The sequence below is a fragment of the Fulmarus glacialis genome, unplaced genomic scaffold (genome assembly GCF_000690835.1).
Source record: "Fulmarus glacialis isolate BGI_N327 unplaced genomic scaffold, ASM69083v1 scaffold1121, whole genome shotgun sequence".
Taxonomy (NCBI): Eukaryota; Metazoa; Chordata; class Aves; order Procellariiformes; family Procellariidae; genus Fulmarus; species Fulmarus glacialis.
In genome coordinates this window covers 46,725-70,700 of record NW_009191939.1, presented here as the reverse complement: position 1 = coordinate 70,700, position 23,976 = coordinate 46,725, and the positions used below count along the sequence as shown (strand labels likewise).

The 23,976-nt window shown below is 40.3% G+C and overlaps 1 protein-coding gene across 1 annotated transcript in view; it reads left to right on the top strand.

Moving 5' to 3' along the window:
- Positions 1-1,522: 1,522 nt before the first annotated feature.
- Positions 1,523-23,976, top strand: part of LOC104083381 (ribosomal protein S6 kinase alpha-2) — a 69,147-nt gene continuing 46,693 nt past the window's right edge. The window contains exons 1-7 of the mRNA XM_009586851.1: positions 1,523-1,595; positions 2,293-2,372; positions 5,556-5,662; positions 13,029-13,066; positions 13,792-13,934; positions 21,946-22,016; positions 22,869-22,957. Coding sequence (XP_009585146.1) covers positions 1,538-1,595; positions 2,293-2,372; positions 5,556-5,662; positions 13,029-13,066; positions 13,792-13,934; positions 21,946-22,016; positions 22,869-22,957 — 586 coding nt within the window. The 5' untranslated portion in view covers positions 1,523-1,537. The remainder of the gene's footprint in view (positions 1,596-2,292; positions 2,373-5,555; positions 5,663-13,028; positions 13,067-13,791; positions 13,935-21,945; positions 22,017-22,868; positions 22,958-23,976) is intronic.

Sequence of the window (23,976 nt, the reverse complement as noted above, 5' to 3'; positions counted from 1 at the left end):
ATGATGGAGACAGAAGGGCACACTGCCGTTCTGACAGTCTGTTCTCACGCCTGTGCAGTGTGAGTGCAGAGAGGCACTTTCTTAGGCTATCTCACCAAGCTTAATGGGAAATTAATGGGAAATATCCCACGTAGAGTGTTCAGCAATGCCCACCTATCCAACAAGAATTTCTCCCTGGGAGCATCGCTGATCTACAGCATGAGAAATACTCTGCCTTCACATAGGTTAAGCCTTTTGTGAGTGTATGATGTGTGATTTTTACTCATGAGATAAGATTAAGATTCTGAGATTCCCTTTATTCTGATTTTTAGCCACAAGGTAGCTTAGGTTGAGTGAGCTAATAAAGCTTACGTTGCCATTGACCTAAGTAAAGCATCAAAATAGTAAGAAATCCAAGTGTCCCTCCACTCCTATTTAAGGTTTTCAGATCAGCTCTTTTGGACCTAGTTCTGTGCATTAATTTTTGAACTACAGCAACAGAATATGTGGTTTCATTATGGCATGTTCATTACTTGGGTGCTGAGAGTGCTCAGCTTCTCAGCGGATCCGCAACACATGCAGGCGATGACAATCTCACTGAGATCTCAGGCTTTACCACCTAAAATAGTCTCATAACATTCCTTGTAGATGCTTTCAGCTGAAAAGCATATTGGCATTGCGTAACGCAGAGAAAGAAGAAAATTTCAATGCTTTCATTATGGAATTAGTAAAATTGTGATTGACTGAAAAATGAATCTGCAAGATCAAGAGCTGATAATGTGAGGATTTGAATCCTCCTCAATGTCTGAACATTCTGCTAAATGTCTTTGCTATGAAATCTTCAGCGTCAGTTTTGATTAGTTTGAAGCCAGCTCACCTCAGTAACTATTTTTTCTCTTCCTCTCTATTCATCTCAACCACAAAAAGTGTTTTTCTCACTGTTATCACATAATAATGTATCTCTACACATAAAAATAGTTTTTTACTATTTTTAATCAGCCTTTTTTCTTTATTACTGATTGTTTGGGTGGTTTATTGGAAGCTAAAAATATTTTATATAAATCACTTCCAGAGAGTGCTATTCAGTGATATCTCATAAACGCTGCTAGCATCAGCACAATACAAAAAGTTAATTTGCACAAGGTTAACCCAACAAGCTCTGGGACTGGTACATTCTATTTAATCTTAAATGAGACAGAGTTATTAATTTTATATAGTTTTAATTTTCACATTAACATTCTCTTTTGCAAAGCATAATCACATTCCTGTTGTTTGTAATAATGTAGTCCTTTTAGTTAGGGCAGTTCTCTACAGAGGAAGACAGGGTGCCTTCCTGAAGAGCTTGCTCTTTGCATAGACAAGAGAAGCAGAAAAAGGGGAAACCAGAGAGTGGCGTGGTTTGCCAAAGGTCACACCACAAGCCATCAGCAGAGTGAGAAGCAGAATTCAAATCGCCTGAACCTCATTCCAGTACTGTATCCAGTGACCGTGCTGCCTCTTAATATGTCGCTGTTCTTACTGTTCTTTCTTTATAGTTCGGGATCGGGTACGATCAAAAATGGAGAGAGATATTTTGGCAGAAGTGAATCATCCTTTCATAGTCAAGCTTCATTATGGTAACTATATTAAAATATAATTCATGTTTGTTCTTAAATTGGTTTGGGAATTGTAACTAGATGTGTTATAATTTCATACAGATATCCCCTGCCTACTTATGACTCTGTCTCTAATAAAATCACAGAGGCTACCTGTGTGAGTATACATCTGCCAACCCCCTCACCTGGTGTCAGGTATCATTTAGAAAACCAGAGAATCTGAATAAAAACTGTTTTTAATAATCAGCACCAGTCCAAATTTGTATATGTGTGTATATGAATGTGGTGTCTTGCTGGAGTTGCCTTCCCCTGCCTCACCAGCTCCCTGAGGAGCCCCATTATTACTGTAAAGGGTCTTCTGATAACATTTTGGATAGTATGAGCTCTCCCCTCACACAAACCTGGGAGCTTCTCTCTATGCTTAGCCCTTAGTGACTCCTGATCTTGTGCAATGGAGAGCAATGTTAATTCATAGGCGCTTAGCATGGAAAAGAATATATTAGTAATGCATCGTTGTCTCTCAGCTGATACCATTTTTTCCCATTGTCTAAGCTCAATTGCTTAGTTCTATAGAGAAATTAAATTTTTCTGTTCTCAAAGTGCTGAAATGACAGTGAAGCTAGTGGCATCAATGATACACTGCTAGTCAACAAGATTAATTCTTTGGAGACTTTATCTTGATTCAAACTTCCAACATCTCCATCCTTGTCTAATGCAGCATTTCAAACAGAGGGAAAGTTGTATCTAATACTAGATTTCCTGCGCGGAGGGGACCTTTTCACAAGACTCTCCAAAGAGGTAAGCTGATAGATTTTAACTTTAGAAATGAAAGACTGTCCTGATTTCCAGAAACCAAATCCCAAGTTGGTGGGAATGAAAAATGGCCTTGGGAATAGTCCTGCTATATGTATGTAATAGAGCTGTATCATCTTGCATCTTTAAGTGTGTTCTTAATAATCGTATTTGAATTATGCCATCAGTACTGCAGCAGATACCATGTAAGCATCACTGTCAGAGAAAACTGCACCGCTACTAAGCAATTCCTATAGCAAAATAGCCCCAGACTCATTGCTCACAAAAATATGTCTTGGATGTGATAAGAAACAGTCTGAGAAATCAATCCTCAATACGTTTTGCCCAGGACATGGGCAGAGAACTGCTGGAAAATCACAACCGCTGCCAGGAGAAAGAGATGGCCGTAGGTCAGGGGCCAACCCCTGCAGCAAGCGTGCAGACAGCAGGGCATCAGCCGGCGAGTGGGGAAAGAGCCGTCTCCTGCAGCAGCTGCTGGGAGCAGGTGGGAGGCCACGTGCCGCCCCAGGGCTTGGAGGTTGGCTGTCCCACCCCTCACCGGCTCTCCTCCTACCTGTCTGGGGGCAGCTGCTGCTTCCATCACCTCCCCGGGCTCCCATCCCTTCCCTGTCCTCCGCAGCTCCTGCCCTGGGGAGATGCTGCTGCTGGAGAAAAAGGCAGCCAGGGAACGGTCCAAACTTGAGTCTCGCTAGTGCCCGTAGAGAGCGGCAGCGGCAGGTTTTCTAGGTTCGTTTAGCACTTGCCTGCATCTCCAAATGCCTCTTCAAGCCAGCTGTCTGTGTTGCTTGAGGCGGTGCATCCTCCTGCATTTAGCCTCAGAGAGTCCTGCAGGCAGTACGGGAGGCTCCGGCGAGGCAGCCCTGCCACCCCCGGGGGCTTGTCTGCGCCCCGGCGTGCTCTGTCACCAACGTGATGTCTCCAGCCCTTGGTCTCTTTCCAGGCTGTGGGGATGGGGGTGCCAGCAGCCACCTAGCACACAATCTTTAAAGATAAAATAGGGACCTTTCAAATGCCATCTTGAGAGGAAGCTGTGATCGCTCTTCTTGATTTGGGGAGTTACTGATGGACTAAAAAAGCTGTGAAAACAGTACTTTCATTCAAAAGTTCTCTAGCTTTTTTTTCCCCCGTTTGATTCCTGGTTCAGTGACATGCTGCAGGCTGCTGTGTGCGCCACAGCTTGGGAGCCCAAGTATTCGCTTTCAAGGCTTGTTTGCTAATGCAAGAAGACATTAGCAACAGGTTAATTACACTGCCGAGTAACGATACTCATGTAAGTACTTAGTACATGGCAGCAGTTATTTTTAATATGAGGAAAAAGATTAAAGAAAATAAAAATATCCTTCTGCCGCTCGTCGTGAAATCAGGCTTTGTTAGCAACACGGCGTGCTGTCTTAGCAAGGGCCTCTTCGGTTTCATGGGAGAAGAGAGAAAAAGTGATTCTTGCCTACAGAGGGCAGCTATATGTTCTGCACAGTTGGGGAACTCGAAAGTGAAAGAGAACAGCTCGGATTTTGTACTCCTTTAAAACTTCACATTTTCCCCAAAGCTTTCTCAATGCAATCTGCTGATTTCTCTGCTTTATACTATCAAGAACGAGTCCTCTTAACTTGACAGTCCTTTTATACATACTTCTTTTTTTAGTGTTTGCAGCTCATCTTGTCTACTTGTACTTTGCAGCTGTAGTGGCAAGGTATCGCAAGGGAAGACCTTATGGGAAAACTTGTACTGCTTGCAATTTGTTAATTACGGACTTGGTCCAATGGTACTGATTTCAGTGGACTTCCAGTCAGATCCTGTATTAGTATACATGGATACAGTATATATTGCATGTGTGCATGCAAAGCTTGTCTCTCTCTTGCTCTATCTTTCCAAGACATCTGGCTTTAGCTGGGTGTATCTGTATAGATAAGATTTTCTCTGATTCTGTTGATTTCATCTTTTGCCTACATTACTTATTTTAAACCTTATAAATAATTTAAATTTATTTGAATAATTAATGCAATTTTTATGTTCAGACCAATTAAATTTTTAGTCAGAGTTTTTGCTTGTGTATCCTTTTTCTTTCTAGCCTTTGCAGTGATATTCTTAATTAAATATGCGACATCTGTTCTCTGAATCCTCTCTTTTTGCTCTCAGCCTTCTCCAGCTTCTCAGAGCACTCAAGTATTGTGGCTGCCCCTTTCCAAGAGCAGAGACTTAATTTTAAAAATAAGCTCGGCAACTTCTACTGTAGATATTTACATTTACATATGACATGTAAATTTTTATTGAGCGGACTCATTTCACTTCTGTCATACATAGTATTCACAACTGTGTATGTAATATATCAGCCTCTCCTTCTGCATTATTATTGCTGTACATATTGAAATTTAATTAAAGAGAAGTTAGTATCATCTGGGATATAATGAAAGTTGAACCAAAGGGGTTTCTTGCCATCTTAGCTCAATTTTTCTGAGCTTAATGTTTTTTCAATTGCAGGAGTTTCTTCCCACCTAAAACAGAGCTTTCAGTGTGAGTCATAGCCATATCAGCTATAGAAAGAAGACAACTGCCCTCAGTTTCGACCTCATCAGGCCCTGGATGTTAGACAGCACATCATTGCTTAAGGCATCTGCACTGAGATTCCTTAAACCCTCTATGCATGGGGGTTTAAATCCATCCCTGAGCCTCTTCATGCTGTGTATTCTGCTCATGTTTGGGAACTAAATGTGTTTTGGTTGCTAAAAACCACACTTCCCCAAAGAGGTTACCCTATATTATTTTGTGGGAATTCGGTAACCAAATGCCAAGATTTTAGCAAATTAAGAGATACGAAAGCAATAAGGGCTGCACTGAACACATTGAATTTTGCCATTCATTTCCAAAGGCTAAGGAGTGAGAACCTTATTCATATTATTGCAACATGATGTCATCTAAACAGATCAAACAGACAAATGAGAGCAGCATGTTTTAAGGAACACAAGTACTCCAGAGATTAAGTTTTGTTTTATGAGGAGAATCTGGTAAGAATTGTTAATGTGAGCTCAGACAAATTATGGAAAATTGAACCTGATATGATGGTCCTTCCAGCATTCTCGAGTTAGGCAATTCCTTCCCCACGTCTGTTTAATGCAAGCCAGCCCACCACTGTCCAGTAAATAGACATGTTCTTCTCTTCCTTCTCTCTAGGTGATGTTTACAGAAGAGGATGTCAAGTTCTACTTAGCTGAGCTGGCCTTGGCGTTAGACCACCTCCATGGTCTTGGAATTATTTACAGGGATCTAAAACCCCCCCGGTAAGTTAATGAGAAAGAGCGAAAGAGCGAACTGAAACGTAAATATGTGAGCTTTTAGGTTGTTTCTGCTCCTTGTCATGCTAGCAAGTTAAAAGGTGCCAGAGGCTCTGCCTTCATTCTTGTATGCGAGACTCCATACATGAGACCCTCACCATCAGGAGTAGGGTCTTCCTATTATATCATTTTAGCATAAGGCCAAATACTTCAACTCTGTTCCAGTACGATGTGGCCTCTGTGTGCCTGGCCTTCAGTTTAGTGAACGATCTCGGCGTGGGATTCAGATCTCTGTGCCTTTGACTTCAGTAGCACTGTTCTCCATTTGCAGCATTTAATCTGGCCTTCCCCTTGGTGTGGTGTAAACCACTCAAAGCAACTCCACTTCCAGCTCATGCGAAATATGTCGTGGCACTGTTCAGTTTTATTGTAGTCATTGTTTAAAGTAAATGAGCATCTCTGAAAACTAGTGTGCATATTAACTCACAAGAGACATGATAATCAGGATTTTAAAAACACTTTTATTAATGATCCAAAATATTTTCCCAAGAATGATTCCCGCTTATATTTGCAGCTATTTTCTATTCCTAATGTGGTGCTATGGAGGTTTTTCCTTTCTCTTTTTTTCTTTGCAGTTCGTCAATAGACTAAATTACACCCTCAGTGCTATCACTGGGAGTGATGTAATATTGTTTTTATTCCGTGCCACTTGCCTGGTGCTTTGCCTGTATCTTCTGTGCCGATTCCAATACAACAGGCTGCAACATTTCAAAGATATGCCTTTTTAATGTAATGGTCACCGTCATTTAAAAGAGATGACCACTGAGAGCAGTCTGTTTGGCTGTTGTTTACAGTCCCAAAGTATAAAAGCAGAGCAGCCTTTTCCTTCCGTGACATGAAGTTCAAAAATATGCAGCTCTTTCTTTAGAATGGAGTGCTATTGCTTTCACACTCGTGGACAAAATAAGTGACCAAGAGTAATGGAAGTGAATTTTGTAGGTAAGAAGTTGAAGAGGGGGAGACTATTTATCTACAACACAGTACTCTGTGATTTAAACTTTAAATCCAATTTTATGTTTTGGTTACAACAGTAATAGCAGTAGTACTATATGAATTCACACAGATGTACGTAACCAGAGCTCTCAGCTCTTTGGGCTAGAGACCCTTTCGCAGGTGACCAAAATTTCCAGTCTTGCCCGTTTATGCAACCAAAACTGAAAACCAGTGTCTTTGGCAATTACAAGAAGTCATCCTCCAAATTAAACCAGTGGAGGGATAAAGGTAGCAGTTTGTTACACAATATGAAATGGAGGTAGGCAGCGGTGACACCATAGCTGCCACTGCCACGTGCTGTTGCATCATCTGCAAGCAGCTCTTCAACTTCGTTCTGAATTGCTATTTTATTCACTCAGCATCAACAAACATGTACATAATAGAATAACTCCAATTACAGGTTTTCAGTTTTAAACTTCGTTTCTAGTGAGTGTTAGTATGAATCACACACTGCTTTTCTTTCTGGTGCTAGATGAAGCTGTTTTTCAAGCTAACACATGATATAGGGAACTGCTATTAGAAGGTATCCAAATATGAGCCTGTATATTCAAATGTAAGTCATGGTGCTGTTACATTTATAGGCACATGCCATAATTTTTTGCTTTAGGAGAAGTTAGAAACCAAAAGAAAAATTAAGTGCATGTCAGAACTATTCACTGTATTTGAGATACTGAGAGCCTGGTTTTTCAGAGTTCTCAGCATTATGTGTCACTTTGCATTTCAAAGCACATCTCTCGCTGACTTCGGTTGCAAGTGAGAGCACTTAAAATTTCTGCAGACCAAACTGCAGTGTCTCAAATCAGGGATCAGTGAATTGAGAAATCAGAGCTCACCTGAGAAAGGAAGGTGTCATTAATTTGCCATTGTCACATAGAAACATGTTGAAAAGGCAAAGATGGAACCCAGTTCTGAGCTGAAACCAGCCAGCCATCCCCTTCACTGTACCATTCTGCTAAAATCCCTGAGAATCCCTGAGTATGTTATCTGTTCTGCCAATTGAGGCAAGAGCTCTCTAGAAGAAAACAAAAAGTATCATCATGCAATTAAAGACCTTTATACAGTGAGATCACTGTGTAAAGCTAAGGTGGCAGCCCTCCTTCTGGTATTTCCTAACTTTTGAATGTATGGTTTATGGTCTTTGGTGTATAGTTAAATAGATACCAGTGGTACAGTTGCATCTGGATACAACTGTCGTAGTATAAAATTACTTTACATGAATGTAACTATCGTTGTACAGGAAAGGGAATGACCCAGACTGGTATAACTGAAATTCATACCTGGGGATAAATCAAGGCTTCTGTTTGACTGAAAACCATATCCTTTAAAAATAACTTTGTAAGTGCAAAGCCTATGTGTAGTCATGCCTAGGAGAGCAGAGCATGACAGCCTATGATTTCACTGGAACTTTAGATTCAGAGTAAAAAAACAGGTACAGCAGAAAAAAATATTCATTCTGGAGGGAAAAAAGTGCTATATTTTTAATTTACATCTGGGAAAGGATAGCTCTCTAAATAAGACGATAAAAGAAGTTTAGGACCATCATCCTCCCCTTGCCTCTGAGAAGGGTCAAATATATCAAGGTCATTACAGATGTGTTGCTAACCTATTCTTAAAATAGTTGGTGGAGGCTCTGTGGTCTCCATAGGAGGCCTCTTGGCAGTGCTCCACCGGTTGTACATCTAGAAAGTTGCTCCTAACAGCTAATTTGAAATGTCTTTGCTGCAGTTGCAGGCCACTGCTCCTTGGCCTGTCCTTCTAGACTCCCCAGCCAGCTGCTTCTTCTCTCAGCATCAGCCTCAGGGGATTGCAAGCACGTCCGTGTCCTCGGACCTCCCTTTTGTACCCTAAACAGTCCAACTACCAAACTCTTCTTCACCAGTCAGTCTTTCTGGGTCTTCAGTCATTCTCATTCCCCGCCTTTGGTTTCTCTTGATCCATATCTCCTTTGAAATGCAATGTGCAGAATTACACCCACGTCTTCAGGAGAAGCATTACCAGTCTGATTAGAGCACAAGGTTTACTCTATCAGATTTGCAGAACTGGAGATAAATTAATTAGTTTGTAATTTCCCAATTCTCTCTCTCCCCCTTTGTTAAAAGATAGGCACTGCATTTTCATAGTAGGCACCTTCTTTCATTGTTCAGTGCTTTCGCTGTCCTCCAGAAGCTCCCAAAAATAACTGCTAATAGATTTGAGATTGCTTCAGTCTGGTCTGTAAGTATCCTAAAAGGAAGTTCGTCGGAATTGTTTATGTCAAAGAAGACTAGACTAGATTAGAAGACTGTTAGAAAATAGCACTGTTCAGACCACACTCTCAGTACATTAAAATGTAAGGTTCAGCATTTTTTTTTATTCCCTGAGCAAAAATCCATATTAACCATTCAAAGCTATGAATTAATTTTAAGTGCCAGCAGAATATATACTCTGGGAGTTGTTACAAAGTTAGCTGTACTTACTTCAAAAAGGCAAGCAATTGAATTTTCTGGTTAAAGTCTTGTTTAGGACAAGCAGATGCTTCTTCCCTTAAATCATTGCAGCCAAACTCTTCTCCTTGAGTTTGTCTTGGTGGTTTCAGTGGCATCCCTTGTGGATCAGGATCCCTGAGTGGATGCTCAGTCACACTGAAACTGGTGGAGTTACTTACATGGTGAGGCATGTTTCTGTTTAAGAACTGGAGGATCAAGCTATTAAATATGGCTATACTGAACTAGAAAAATGTATATGATGCATTTGTTATTTTTTATGCTGTGGTTTAAGGGTATGTTAAGGGTTTAGAAGTAACTCTACCTTCTGAGAACACACAGATTTTTACATTTATTTTTGCCTTTTCTATCTCCAGGTACCAAGATACACCTTGATACGATTCTGTCACAGGGGCTTTGATTAATAAGGAGTGGTTTATGTTCTAATGTCCTCAGCTGTCTGTACAAGGGACAGCTCATGTAATTGCTCATATAACAACTCCTGAATTGTTGAACTATATTAAAAAAAAACAAACCACCGCTGCTTAATGCAGCATGTTGTAAACCGTGGCAATTAATTCACGAATGTAGCTGCCCTGTGTAAAGAGGGGAGATCTGAGAATCAGTAAAGGACAAAGACTTTTGGTGGAAAATCACCACCATCTTCTGTGGTCAATGAAGCTACAGCAGACATGAGTTTGGCGTCAGACTGTTCAGCATGGTGAGATAGTATGGGGTCATGCAAACACTGAAATGGCACAAACGGTGGACAGTTTGTGAGAATCTTCATCTTTTTGGGAGATATTTGAATACTTCACTCTATCTGGTACTTTCATGACAAAGCCTGCAATCAAATTAAACACTCTTTATGCAGTTTCAGGTTTTCTTTCCAACCTGAAATTTTGGCTACAACTTCTGAAAAACATAAAGTGTGGGTTGAATTTTCTGCACAACTGAGCTGACTTGGAAAGAAACTTAAATCATCAAAAACCCCCCCAGAGTTCCAGCTTTAATAGACTTCGCAGAATTTCACGATGCTTTGGGTATATTGGAGTTCAAAGTGAAGCCTGAAAGACATGACTCAAAACGAAAAATAAAGAGAGAGGGAGAAATGGGAGAGAATTGCTATGGCCTTGATTTAAGAGTCACTATAAAATAACGTCAACAACTAATAACAAAGGCTTTTTATCCGTGTGCTAAAGTTGCAGCAAAAAAACTGGTAAGGAGTTTGCAGTCCTAGCTCTACTAGAAGCTTCTCCTGTAACTTGGGGTATGTCATTCCTTTGCTACTAGCTTAGTTTCCCAGACTCTAATGTGGAGATTTTCAGCCTTTATTTTCTCAAGGCATACTTTAAACTGAAGTCAACGAAAGCAGTTTGAATGTTTGTGGGATGATCCTGAGGCTAAAATGTTGTTATTGTTTTGAAATAAAGAACAGGTTGACAATGATAGTATCCTGTAAACACACTCAAACCTTAAACTGGACAAATAAAATGGAAAAATCTCATAGTGAAAGGGATTATGGCCTAGTTTAACATTTAAAAGTAGTCTACGACTTACGTTCTTTATAACTTCAATACACTGATTTAGAGGAAAGATTTTTCTCAACCCTGAATCACATGAACAACTTCTGGTTCTTTTTTCCCTTCCACAAAATAATACTAGCTTATTTCAGATTAGCTGATCCTGCAAACCATAGCTAAAGTAATTGTGATTGTCACAATAGAATTTTTACTACGGACAGTGTGAGATAAAAAGGAACTGTAAAGCGATAAAGATAAAAAGAGAAGACAGAAAGTATGATCAGATAGTAAATTTGCTTCTACAGTCAAAGGACAACTATTTGTCTGTTGTTGTAATTCGGATGTTTAGAAGCAGGTACCTTGTTCTTTGCTTCTTAATGTCACTCTAAGCTAATTCAGTGCTAATTCAGTTATCTCTTTTCTCACTGTTAGCATATTATTTTGTTTTTACATCAAAGGTAATTTTTAGTTCACAACCGTAGCGTTATATGTGTTGGCAGATGGGAAATGTGGAAACATCCAGCTGTCCAAAGGGTGCTGCCAGGGGCCACAGGGGAAGCTGCAGGCAGCTGCGGGCACTGTGTAAGGGTGGTTAGAGAACACGAGACAGAGGAGGGAACTGTAGATCAAGTTTTAGGGGATATAGGATACACATCCAGAGGAAACCAGGATCCGTTCATTTTGCTGCTCATGCAAACATTCAGTGTGACAAAGTCCGTTGTATGCTTCTGGCTCACTTAACCTAAGATAGTATTATCCGTCTGATAGCTGCGTTGGTATTGCCTCCATCCTTTTAATGAGGGTAAGGTATGAACCCTCTAATGAGGGCAAAGGTATGAAAAACATGTATTCTATACATAGAAAAGCAGCATGGATTTTCAATAGGAAATCTGTGAAATATATAATCGATGTTTCTGGGGAAAGTCCCGCAACCTTTGAATTGCATTGTTATTCACAGGCGCTTCCTGGATGTGGGGCAAAATTTTGGGTGATTTCTGTGAGCTGTACTCCCCCCTGCCGTTTTTCCGGAGCCAGGTCTGTGGAGTTCGTACATTCACGCTGACTTCCACACTGGCAGGTGTTTTATTCTGTTCTCTTCTGAAGCACAAGCTTCTCTTTTAGGGACTGCAGTCACAAAAATACATTTAAACATGCCTGTTATAGGCTAGTACTTAAAAATTATGCCTCTTCAAGAAATCTAGGGAGAAAGAATAGAGGTAAAGATGCTTTTATCGAGAAGAAAAAGCTTTAATTATTAAACACATAGTAGTGACTCAGCTGCTGGCCTTTGTTTGATGAATTACACAATATCAGTCTGTTCTAAACACACAAATGAGTGACAGATCATCTCTTTTCAATTATGCTTCAGTACAGAGATAACCTTTCACAAAAGTATAGCCCAATGTGTTTGTTTCATTTCTGTCTTACTTTCTTCCTGAATAATTGGATTAAAGTGACTCTCTAAGAGAAAGGAAATGTAAAAATAGCTGACACCTCGCTAGACCATTTTGAAATGAGAAATATACTACATCTAACTAGAACTGAAGAAACATCACCATTACTGTGTCGGTATTTATAGGCAGAAAAGTTACCAGAAATCATTATTTTTCGGTTTCAGTGTTCCTTCTTGTTTCTGTAAAAACTAGCAATGCTTTTTGTGAGCTACAGTCATTTTTCTCACAGCAATGTTGGAGTGCCTTTGTGAGAATAAAATATGTTGGCAGGTGGCAAACGTGAGAACACTTGAACTTGGCTTCCAGGCTGAATTTTCATTTATGCTTCCGGACAGAATAAATTAGCAGGGGCTGAGATCCATGCAGTTAGGCTGTGACTAGTCATTATGCTCTATGATCACTTTTATTACTTCAGCATGAACGTATCTACCTTTGGAGTTAATTTTAGGTCCAGTGAGTCCAAGCCCTGATTATTTGTGTGCTTGCCTTTATTATTATGAGAAAAGCCGAAAACCTGTAGCTCCTTCTCCTGCTGGAAGCAGATACTCTGCGGTTGTTGGCTTTGAACACCCTGTTCTTTCTGAGCTCAGTTTGCATGCCCACCCTGAGCATGCTATGGAGTAAGGAGGAGGCTCCCCGTGCAACTGCCGCAGGCCGTGTGTGCTTCAGACGTGAGATTAGACAGACCTTCTTAGGTCTGTCTAATGATCCTTAGAGGATCATTTTTCTTTCTGGAGGCATATAATCCACTGGGGGTTTGTTTACACGTGTATTTGAGTCTTGCATATCTCCTTACCTGTCTTAAACATGTTTTATTCATGTTTGTTAACTGCACTCTGTGCCTGCCTAATGAATGAATGTTTGCTTTTTCTCTTTACAGCATTCTTCTTGATGAAGAGGGCCACATTAAGATAACAGGTATGTGAGAATGGAAAACTTAATGTCTACAAGCTGGTGTTTTTTTCTGCAGTATGTTCCATGCATCTTTATCTTTGTGTGGAAAGAGTTTGCTTACAAAAACTCAGAAGCCTGAAGAGTTTGAGTGTTGGGGTTCTCTTCTCTGGAAATTCGTCAAGCACCCGTGCTGCACAGCAGATGGAGAACATAGCGTTTTCTTGGTAAAATTGTACTCCTGACTGATGTGAAGCGTGCAGGCTTGGCGGATGGAAGGGTGCCTCCAGTATGACTGCTTACTCCAGATTAAATTCTCTGAATTATCACTGTGCAGAGGACATCTGGAAAGACATCCCTTTGCCACCCTGGAGGTGCTGTCTGGCCATCCTTTTCATTGTCCATTTGGGATTATTATTCCTAATGCTTTGGTTATCTGAGCAAGAATCCTTACCAGTATTGTCTTCACCAAACCTGAACTATGTATTTCTGTCTGTTTAAACTCTCTCTTCTGCTTTGGGCCAGAACCTCATTCTGAACAGAGAAAATGATACACCTACTTTCAGGACATATTAACAAATGCCAACCAGCACTTCACTTAGACAGGGCTTCAGCGCACACGTGCCTGTGGCCTTTCTGCATGCAGACAGAAGGGTTCTTCTTCGGCTGGTGGGTGTGTTTTGTTTGAACAGTTTAAATGACCAAAAATGTAAATAAGATCTGACAAGTCTTTTTTGTTTCAATTTATTTAGATTTTGGTCTGAGTAAAGAAGCCATCGACCATGACAAGAGAGCGTATTCGTTTTGTGGGACAATAGAGTATATGGCCCCAGAGGTGGTCAACCGCAGGGGACACACGCAGAGTGCCGACTGGTGGTCTTTTGGCGTACTCATGGTAATGGAAAAGTTGTGTGTGTTTGTTGGAGGGGTGGCTGTAGGAGTGATCAGACCCCTCAGATAAAAAGTACCGCTTTCAGCAATTGAGAGTTGATAGGAAAGTAGATGTGTAATGATTGCGTGATCATTTTCATTGCATCAGTGGTAGGATCCAGCTGCTCCTGGCTGTATATGGGGTAGCATTTGGCCCCAGATTGTCTCTCTTCCTTCTCAAAGTCCTTTGCTGTCTCGGTTGGTTACCGTGAGCCATGAATATTTCCATTTCACAGAAACAGGGCAGGGCAAGCTCAGAAGAGCTCAGGCATTTCAGAAGAAACCTCTGCCTAGCTACTAATGTGGTTCCGGTTAGGAAACAATTCCCCAGGCAGCAATTTTTAGAGATTAGGGATATCCTCTTAGAGAAACTCAGAAGTTTACTCTTTCTTTCTGCAAAATATAGATTTAAAAGGACATTTTTTTGGAGGGCACTCTGAAAGTTTTGCAGGACCTCAGTGGTTCTTCTACCATTCGTCTATCTTCTTCACATAATTGACTCTTGTTCCACTAATGAGAATCAGGTAGCTTTTGGAGTATCTGGCAGTGGATTTCTAGTCAGTCATTATTAGCTGGTGGGAGACTGTCACTCAAGAACCTCTCTTTTGTCCTGGTGGGAAAAGAAAACAAATACATATGGGTACCATGTCATCCTCCTTTCTTCTTCTGTACCATTTTGCTGTGTCTTGATTATGACTAGTTTGGGATGTTTATTTTGTCCTGAGTGTATGCTGAAGCTGGTTTTAAACTGATATATGTGAAACACTTTTAAAATTACTTCTCTTCAGGGAAGAAATCACTAGAAGCAGACACAAATCTATCAGTTGGCACAGAGGAATAGTTAGGAATTAATCCTTTTCTCACGTCTTCGCATTGGATTAACTATTGAAGGGGAAATTCTAATTGTAACTGGTCAGCAGTGGTAATTTGTGACCGAGGAATATCTGGCATGGAGGGCAAGAAGGCCCATTCCCCAACACTGTACAAAAGTAGCAATTTTTCCTCGCTGTTGCTTAACTTTTAAGAGTCTTGCAAGCTATTCTGGAGGTGGTTTAAATGAAATCGATCTTTGAAACTGTGCTAATTCATTTTTTATACATGGAAATCAATGGAAAGTTAGTTAAAACGCAACGTGAGTTTACCAAAAATCAGTCGTGCTAGATTAATCTGATATTGTACTCGATGAGATAGCCATCTTTTTCTAAACAAAGTAAGTGAAGTGGATCTCACGTGCCTGCATTATAATAAAGTATTTGATACAATGTTGCAGGGGAAATTCATTAATTGAAGATGCTTATTAGTCCAATAATGGTCCAAAGATGGTATAGTACCTATACCATCTATGAATACATCACAGGGGAAAACACCACAGAGGGAAAGGAGCTATTTAAGCTAAAGAGTAATGTTTCCCTAAGAGCATTATGAAATATAGTTAGCCTGGAAAGTAGAAGCTCCCCACTGCTTAAGAAGTGAGGCCCTGGAAAACACTTTCCAGTAGAAGAGCTCTGCGAGAGATACCTAATAACTACAGTGGAGCTGCTTGGCTTATGAGAAGGACCCAGTAACATCCTTCTGAGTGCTGCAGTATTGGACACTGGGATGCAGTGTCAGGGAAGTTTTTCAGAGAGGTATTGAACCCTCCACATGCCAGCCATCTAAAATTGGGTCTTCGGGCACTAACCTGCTCCCTCCTGCACCCGTCCAGCCTCTTCAGTCTGTGGTGCCATTGCTGCTGAGGAGGATGATGCTAAAATCAAAGAGGAGTTGTTTTGTGACACTGTGATTTTTTAAAAGCTGTATGAATGCTGTAGGTTTTTTGAAGCAGTTATTCCTAGTGTCGTTTTATCAAGCACAGTGCTGTCCCTTGAGCATTTATTACTCTCACAGGGGTACGTTCCGTTAACGAAGGTGATGCTGCTCTCTCCTGAAGTGTGCAGGCTGCAGGTCTACCCAAGTGCTCAGTGCATGGCCACTAATAGCGCAGCGCAGCACTGCAGCTGTGGCTCACATTGCACCTCACCATGGTTATCACGGCTCCCCTGCAGAACCAGGGCAGAAGCATAAATTAACGTAGCAACCCGCTCTTCTAATACAGCTCCATTTACTGTGGTAGGGAAGCTATATATTTTAGGTAGCTATACTACAGCCCACAATCCATAGAGTGTTTAAATGTTGTTTACCCTAAGTAGACAACTGGTGTCACCAAAGGAAGTAAGGATAGGAAGCAATGTGAAAACTAGTGAAAATTTGGTGTGGGGAGGGCCTACATTACTGATCTAGCTGGTTGACAGCAGTTAATCTGAGTAAATAATGTAATTTATGACCTCAATTTAAAACGAGTAGAACATCCTTATCTTCTATGGCCACAAATCCATTTGTGGATGAACCACATATGTTTATACAGGAAAATCAATAGGTTATGTCTCATATAATAAATATATCCCAACCCTTTAAATTTTTTTATTATGTTTAGTTTTGGAGGATAACTGTGCCTCCTCACTGTCTGTCTCCAGTTAAAAAGAGTTGATGGTGTATTTGGTGCATAGATTGGGTTTTTTTCACCTGCTAATGATCTTGGCTCCTTCCCACCTGTTTTTTGCTAGGCTTTTTTTTTCTTCCCCACCTCCTTCTCTCTTTTCATCCCCTCCGCCAGGGATTCAATGTATTAGAATTAGAAAAGATAAGAATCCATATAAAAGGAGATGAGTTAAAGAGAGTAAAATCATTTTAACTGCAAGCTAATGCTTCAAGCCTTTGAGTGCTACCAGACATCTTAGAGAAAAAGAGCTTTAATTGGTTCAATCTTTTTTCCTTTTTAACGATAAACTGGTTGGGGCAGAAAAAGGGTATTTCCATACACTAAAAGTGCAGGAGGATTTTCTGATGCTGTCTTTCGCTCTGCTTATCTCTCCTTGTTTTCCTTGGTCTGTCACTTGTATGTTCTGTTAGGGAAGCTGTTTTTCTGCCAATCTGAAAAACTGAAGAGAATGGAATAGTATCCAAATGATTTATTAGCATTTCTCTCTAAGTAATTTGCAGTATGATGCAAAATATACAAAGAAAATATACCAGTTGGTGGCATATCCACAGACTGAAAGGAAGTGAATGTGATAGTGTAATTTTCATACCTAAAATTTTGATCAATAGAGGGAACGTATGAGGCAATGATACAATGGCCTGTAACCTAGCCAGAAGAGCAACCAAACACTCTCTTGTCTGTTTTATTCTGTGAAGAGGGATTAATGCTACAGTATGAAGAGTTGGGTTGTGCTAGCAGCTCCTTGCCAACCTGCAATGACGAGGGCACAGGCTAGAATCAAACTAAATGATCCTCGAAGGAACATTAAATGTGGCATGTTGTGATTATTAATATCAAAACAAACTTATCTGAAAAAGACAAAATTCTGGTCTTGTCTTACTAATTAATTATTAATTATGTTATTAATTATGTTATTAATGATTACTCAGTGGTAGTTTTACTATCAACAACAGTAGAACTTCATTTACCACCAGCTAAGTCTTTGACACAGACTACAAAACCAAAACTGTTATCTGCTCTGTTCGTTTGATGCTCAGTTTGTTTGAATTGTTTTATGGTAGCTTAGTATGTGTCAACGGGTATAGTTACACACATCTTGAAATTCACCCTTTCCAAGCATTCCAGATGACAGTACCTGCCTCTCATTTAGTGTGTGATGATGGCTGCTGGGACCCAGTTAAAAGTTTGTGCTGGTGAATTTATGTGGTTTATCGTGACCGGATGGATTTCGTTTTCTGCCTTTCTGCATCTTACTCATTGCATTAGAGATTTTGGATGAGACATATTCTACAAAAGGTTTGCATCAAGAGATCTGCATTGACAAGAAGTTGACTTACATTGTTAAAAAGTAGTGTATATGACTAACACATTTTCAGCTGCGCTGCAAGAGCCTTGATGCCCACACTGCCATTTCTGAAGCCCAGATAAACTGGTCTGCACGATATAACATGCACAAGTCTCTTGGAAGGCCTCTCAAAGCAGTGGTTTTGTAGTTCTTCGTACCAGCTGATTTACAAGGCCACAGACCTCATGGACGTTGTATCTGTTTCAGGAAAAAAACAGTGTACACCTTTGAGAGTCATGTGAGCAGAGAGGGGAATATAATTAGAGAAAGCAGGGGTGTGATGACTCTGTAGGCAGTCCCAAATAAAAAGAAATATGTTTACATTTGTCAGCAATGTAGTGAATGTGTAAATAGTGAAGTCTTCACAGGAAAATAAAATATCCTTTTGGTATCCAGACAAAGTAGTCAGCTCTGTAGTAATTTTGTAGTAACTGTACAGTGGCATTGGAAAAATCAATACGAGACATCAAAGCAATACGATCTTCTTTTACAAAATCCCATCAAAACACTTGTTTTATTCCCAGTGCAAGGGATGGTCTTCATGAACAGTATTTTGACTGTTTATGCTAGCTGCTATGTGAAAGTATTCAAACCCTTTGCAAACACTAACTCATCATGCTTCACACCTGGCTAATAATGAAAAATATTTAATGCATTTTACAAATGGTAGAACTGAGTGGCTGACCTGCTCCCAGCTACCTGGAAAATGACTGGAAGTGTTGAGAGGGGAAGCCGGCTGTCCTGACAAGAGTGTCTCTCTCTGCTCTCCCAAACTGAGTGGTATTAAGCTTCTTTGTAACCCTGAATTTTGTCCTAGGCTCACAATACTTCAGCAGACTTGGGCTGAAGTAATTGGCACAATCTGCTCTCCTTCTATCTGCTAGGAAGATTCATCTGGCAATTACCCCAGGCCGTGGATTTTTTCTCATTCATTATCTTCCTCAATGACCTACCAGGTTCATTTCTTGAATCCATTCCCTCAGGAAATGTGTCCCTCTTTCCCAAGGTCTTCCCACATGTGTACCTTCTGGAGTCTCCAGTGCAGGTGTTTTGCCTACTGAAATTGGGGATTGCCCCGAAAACTAGAGAAAGGAAGCACTGCAGAGTAGGTCGAGACCTACGCAGGAGCTGGATTAGGCGACTCCAGAGGCCCCTTCCCACCGAACTTTAATTCTGTGGTTCTCTTAATAGGCAGCTGAACTGGGGAATATTTGCCTTTCTTACTGAATACTGGTACAGAAAGGAAGTCAAGGTTGAAGGGAGGCAAAGCCTTCTGAAGTATTGGCTAACAGAGGTGGCCCTCCAGAATAACCAAGAAGCAAATCACTGGGAGGCAAGGAGCAAACAGGTGATTTATACAGATGGGGAAGTGCGGAGAGTGAAAACTAAGTCTCCTAGGAAAACTATAGGGTCTGCTTTAATAGCCAAAAATACTAGAGAGTTTCGTTACACCAAGGCTCAGCTCCTTGTCAACCTGCTGTGACCCATACAGCTCTGTATTTATGTGGAAGGATGTTAGCAGCAAGCGCTCACTTCTGTTTGCATGTTTAGGTTTAGCAAGATTCTTGATTTTTTGAAAAAATAAGCAGGAAAATAGGTTGTTGTGTGGTAAAGCGGTAGCTTTCACTGGTGAGATGAACTATTTCTTTTTTTTTTTCAGTCGTATTTCATTTTTAACCTTCAGGTTCAGATGTAACAGATGTAATCAGGACTGCAATTGAGAAACCGGTGCTTTCTTCCAGCAGCTGCTCAGTTGAGTTCATTGAAGTAAAAAGCTCTGGTACATTTAACAAATTGTAGCTGCCTTTCACTTTAAATATTGATGTTAAGTGCATTTCTTCTGAATCTGAATTAATCTCAACATTAGACCTGCATAATTGGAGACATGTGGTAACAAAGTGCTAGCCATTAGTGCAGTGCAGTAAATATTCCCTGCAGCCTCCAGGACAGTCATTTCCCCTGCTGCCTCCTGCAACTTAAATTTCTTTTTTCCTTCCTTCCTCCCCTCTTGGACACTACACTGAATTTCTTGACTTCAAGTTTCTTGGCCCCTTGCACCCACGGTGCATTTGCAGATCTTTCTGTGATATCGTGGTGGGTGGGAGCTACAGTTGTCTTCTTCCCATGTAGTCACTGACCAAGCAGTTGCTTATATCTGTATCATCTGCATCAGCAGTGTCAAGCCCATTTCTGCCAAAATAAATGAGCTGCAGCAGTCATTGTTAGTGCTGTTAAATTGGATTTATTATAACAACAAAGTAACACCAGCAAGTGTAAGTGAACATTAGGTACTTTCCCTGAACATAAACTCTTTAGAAATCGTGAGGAGGGTTTGGCACAGTATGTGCCACTTCTGCTGCTGCCCTGGGAAGCAATGTTCTCTGCCCTTCATCCCCAGTATATCTGAACACTTTTATCAGGACTAAGGCTCTAATAGGTCAGAATTACTTTGAAAATGGTGTCTGAGCTCCACTGTCATTTAGGCAGTTTTAAAAATTCTCCCCCATCATGTTTCTCTTCACAAGACAAGCTGCTTTCCTTCAGCTCTACCAGGCAGCTCTTCTCTTGACTCTCCTAGACCAAGCAGGAGTTAACACATTTGTGTTTTCCAAATCTTGTTTATATTTGTCAGCCATACACACTTTTTAAAAGTGTTTTTTCCTTGTTTCTACTATGTTTTTTATTGCATTGAGGTAATATGTTACTAATGCAGATTAATCCTTCAATTAATTATAGTCAATTAGCTATCTGGCTTCTAAACCTCTCCTCTGCCCTCCTCCCAAAACCAGCATAACAGTTTCACAGTTACAGTTTTCTTATTCTTTCTTGTACTTTTCTTATGGTATGGCTATATTTAGTCTGGGAAAAGGGAAGACTCAGGCTGTAGGCAGTCTGACACAGGTTTTGGTAACGAAAGGATCCTTTTTTGCACAAATGTGCTTCCTAAGAGCAGTGAAGCTACTTGTGTGATAAGGTACAAAAACTACATAAGGGTTGCAGAATCTGTCCTGCCTTAACAGGTATTTAATTATAGCAATGAATATTAATTAGTAGGTACTTATTATAGTAGAAGAGATCCAAAGCCTGAGTCACAGACATAAGCAAGTAACAGTTCTCCTTAGCCTCAATGGGCATTGTCCTCCTTTGTGCCCGGGCTGTATTATGTTCTTGGTGCTTCTGTGTTTGGTGATGCATAACCTTCATCATCCTTAGTCAGAGGAACCAGTTGCCACTCATACCCCCATGAAACACTGTGGCAAGAGCTGCATGAAAGACCTGGTATTGAATCCATATTAGGCGAGCTTCTTTGGCTGGTTTGGGTTTGGGTTTTTTTATTATTTATTTTTAGAAACGTGAAATTCCTGTCAAATGTACTGAAAGCACTAATCTGTTTCAAAGGAACCATAACTGATTGATGTTTTCATGTGTGGGTTAGGCAAATAATTGATGATGATTGCTGAGTTTTGCTTTGAGATTTGGGTTCAGTTAAATGTGACACTTGCAAAATTCATCACGTAATACAGCCAGAGGAACCAAAGCGGGAGAGAAAAAAGCACACTCAAATGCCTTGAGAATGTGGGGTTTGCGCATGTTTCTCCTGCAAAGTATAGCAGTGGCTTCTTTAAGTGGTGCAAATATACAATCGAAAAGGTGGTTCAACTCAAGCTAAAAAGATGGAGAGTGGCATGTTGAATCCATTTTCCTTGCACCACAGTGCACGCCAAACACCTAAGACTCATTCAGACTAAGGGTCCCTCCAGCCAAATATCTCATCTCCAGCACTGGCCATAAAACGGGTGCTGGAGGAAACAGCATATATGACACTTCTTCCCAAACATACCAAAACTTGACCCCAAGTATCAGTATAAACAGTTTGTAACAAGACTCTTGAACGAAACGGTCATGTTGGTCCTTCATGTTCTGCATAATCCAGAGCTGCTGTGTCATTCTTTTCTGTCCAACCGCTTGTTGGACAATTTCTTTTCCTCAAGTTTTCGGTCGTGTTGGAAATAGAAAGTGAATGCGGTGTCTGTCAGCTATACAGACTGACTCAACGCTCATTTGATTTACCATTTTGTTGTTACTCCACAGTTTGAGATGCTGACGGGATCGTTACCCTTTCAGGGAAAAGACAGAAAGGAGACAATGGCACTCATTCTCAAGTGAGTACTGAAACTGCTTTCGTTCCTCTAACTATGAGTTAACTGTACCCAACGGGCAGCTTATAATTCCTAAGTATATGAAAGGTAGAGAATAATAATATGCATAATGCGTTTTTCAAAGCTATGTAAGGCATGAATTTGGTAAGGCGTGCACAGCTGATGCGTGCATGTGGCTCTAAAATTGCCTTCAGAATAAATAGTAGGAAGTGAATTACTGAGAGGGCCTTACAGAAGAAATGTATCTTACTTTCTGTAATAAAGAATGTCATTATCCACACAAAAGTAAGAACATCCAAATTTTTGCAGGACAACTTATGTTTTGTTGTTGCCAAGTTTCAAATCTTTTCCTTTGCAGATTTCCCGTTCATTTAATGTTAAGTGCAGACATAAGTGTTTGAAGCTTGTCTTTGCTCAATATTACATCTTTTCTCTATAGCAGTGAATTGCCAGGGGAAAAGTTTTATTCTCTTTTATCAATATGTGGTTTAGTATAATTATTTTCATGAAGTTTTGTTTGTTTGTTTAAATTCCTCTTGATCCCCAAATTTATTCCAGCAAGCTAAAAAAGTGAAAAAATTTTTGTAGGAAAATGACCTATTTAAGTTGCAAAAGATGTTACGAGATTCATTAGATCTACTCTGCTTCTAGTGAAGCCAGTGGTAAAACCTTCTTTAGCTTCAACAGAACAAGATCAGGTCCTCACTCTATGTTTCATTATGCTTAGGTAGCTTTTGGTCACCAAATTCATGCGTCTGCCCATCCTGACTACTACAATTCCACTTTTTAAACCACAGTGGGATGGAGAAAGTTTGTGAAAAATCTATTTTCTTTTCAAGTGTTGTGTTCTTTCAGAGCCAAGCTGGGAATGCCGCAGTTCTTGAGCATAGAAGCCCAGAGCCTGCTGCGAGCCCTCTTCAAAAGGAACCCGTCCAACAGATTAGGTACGCGCACGCATTCGATCGGGGCATTTGTTATGTGCGCTCTGCCTTGTCAGGTGGTGATCATTTCTCTCAGTGCATTTTCCTTTATAGTTATCCTCTTCATTATGCAGCATTTTGCATTCCTTCCCAGAACGTAGTGAACCTTGAGTGTTACTAGATAAATTTGCAAAGAGCACAGGCAAACCATTGGAATCTAAAACATGGTATTAGCTTGTTTTTTATTTTTTTGGTGAATAGGGAGAGTAAACCACTAGCACTTATGAAGGGTTTAAGATAACTGCTGCATATGATAATATAGGGAACTAAGAAACAGGTATCTTTTTAATTCTGTATAATTTAGCTGCAAATCTGAGGAGCAAAAGGGAGAAGAATTTGTCTCTCCCATTCTCAAATATGTTTCGATGCTGTCTCGTTCTGTTTGCTGGGAACATTTTCACAGTAGGCTTTCTTCTTTATTACCCTAAATGTATTATCTCCATTCTTGCTAATATGTTTTCACTCTTTGTTAATAAACCCATTTAAATCACGATAAACTAGACGGATGTATTGGACCATGTATCTTATGCCATCTGTACCTTTGTTTGGGAGTTTTATGAAGAAATTCATTGCATTTGGTGAGGTCATGGGCAATGCCTGGTGCACAATTTTCATTGCAAATTTGGTCTTCGGTTTTTCTGTGGAAAAATAAGAACAGTCATATCAAGTGAATGATATGAAGATAATAGCACTATATTGTTTTTCATTTTAAAATCATATCTAGTTCTGTGAAAAATTTTGGAGGTTTCTTTTTTCCCCACAGCTCTCATAGGGAAATAATTTGCTTCTAAAGGAAAGCTACAAACCTTTCCTTTGTACCTCTGTTGGGTCGGGTTTTTGTAACCTTTGGAGCAGGAATTGACCTTAGGAGCAGGAATTTAATCCTTCAGTTCTGTAAACTGTATCACAAGAAGAGAGCTGATGGGTCATATTTAAATTTGTGGTTGACTCTCATTGCCATCCATGGGAGTTTTGGCAGCTAA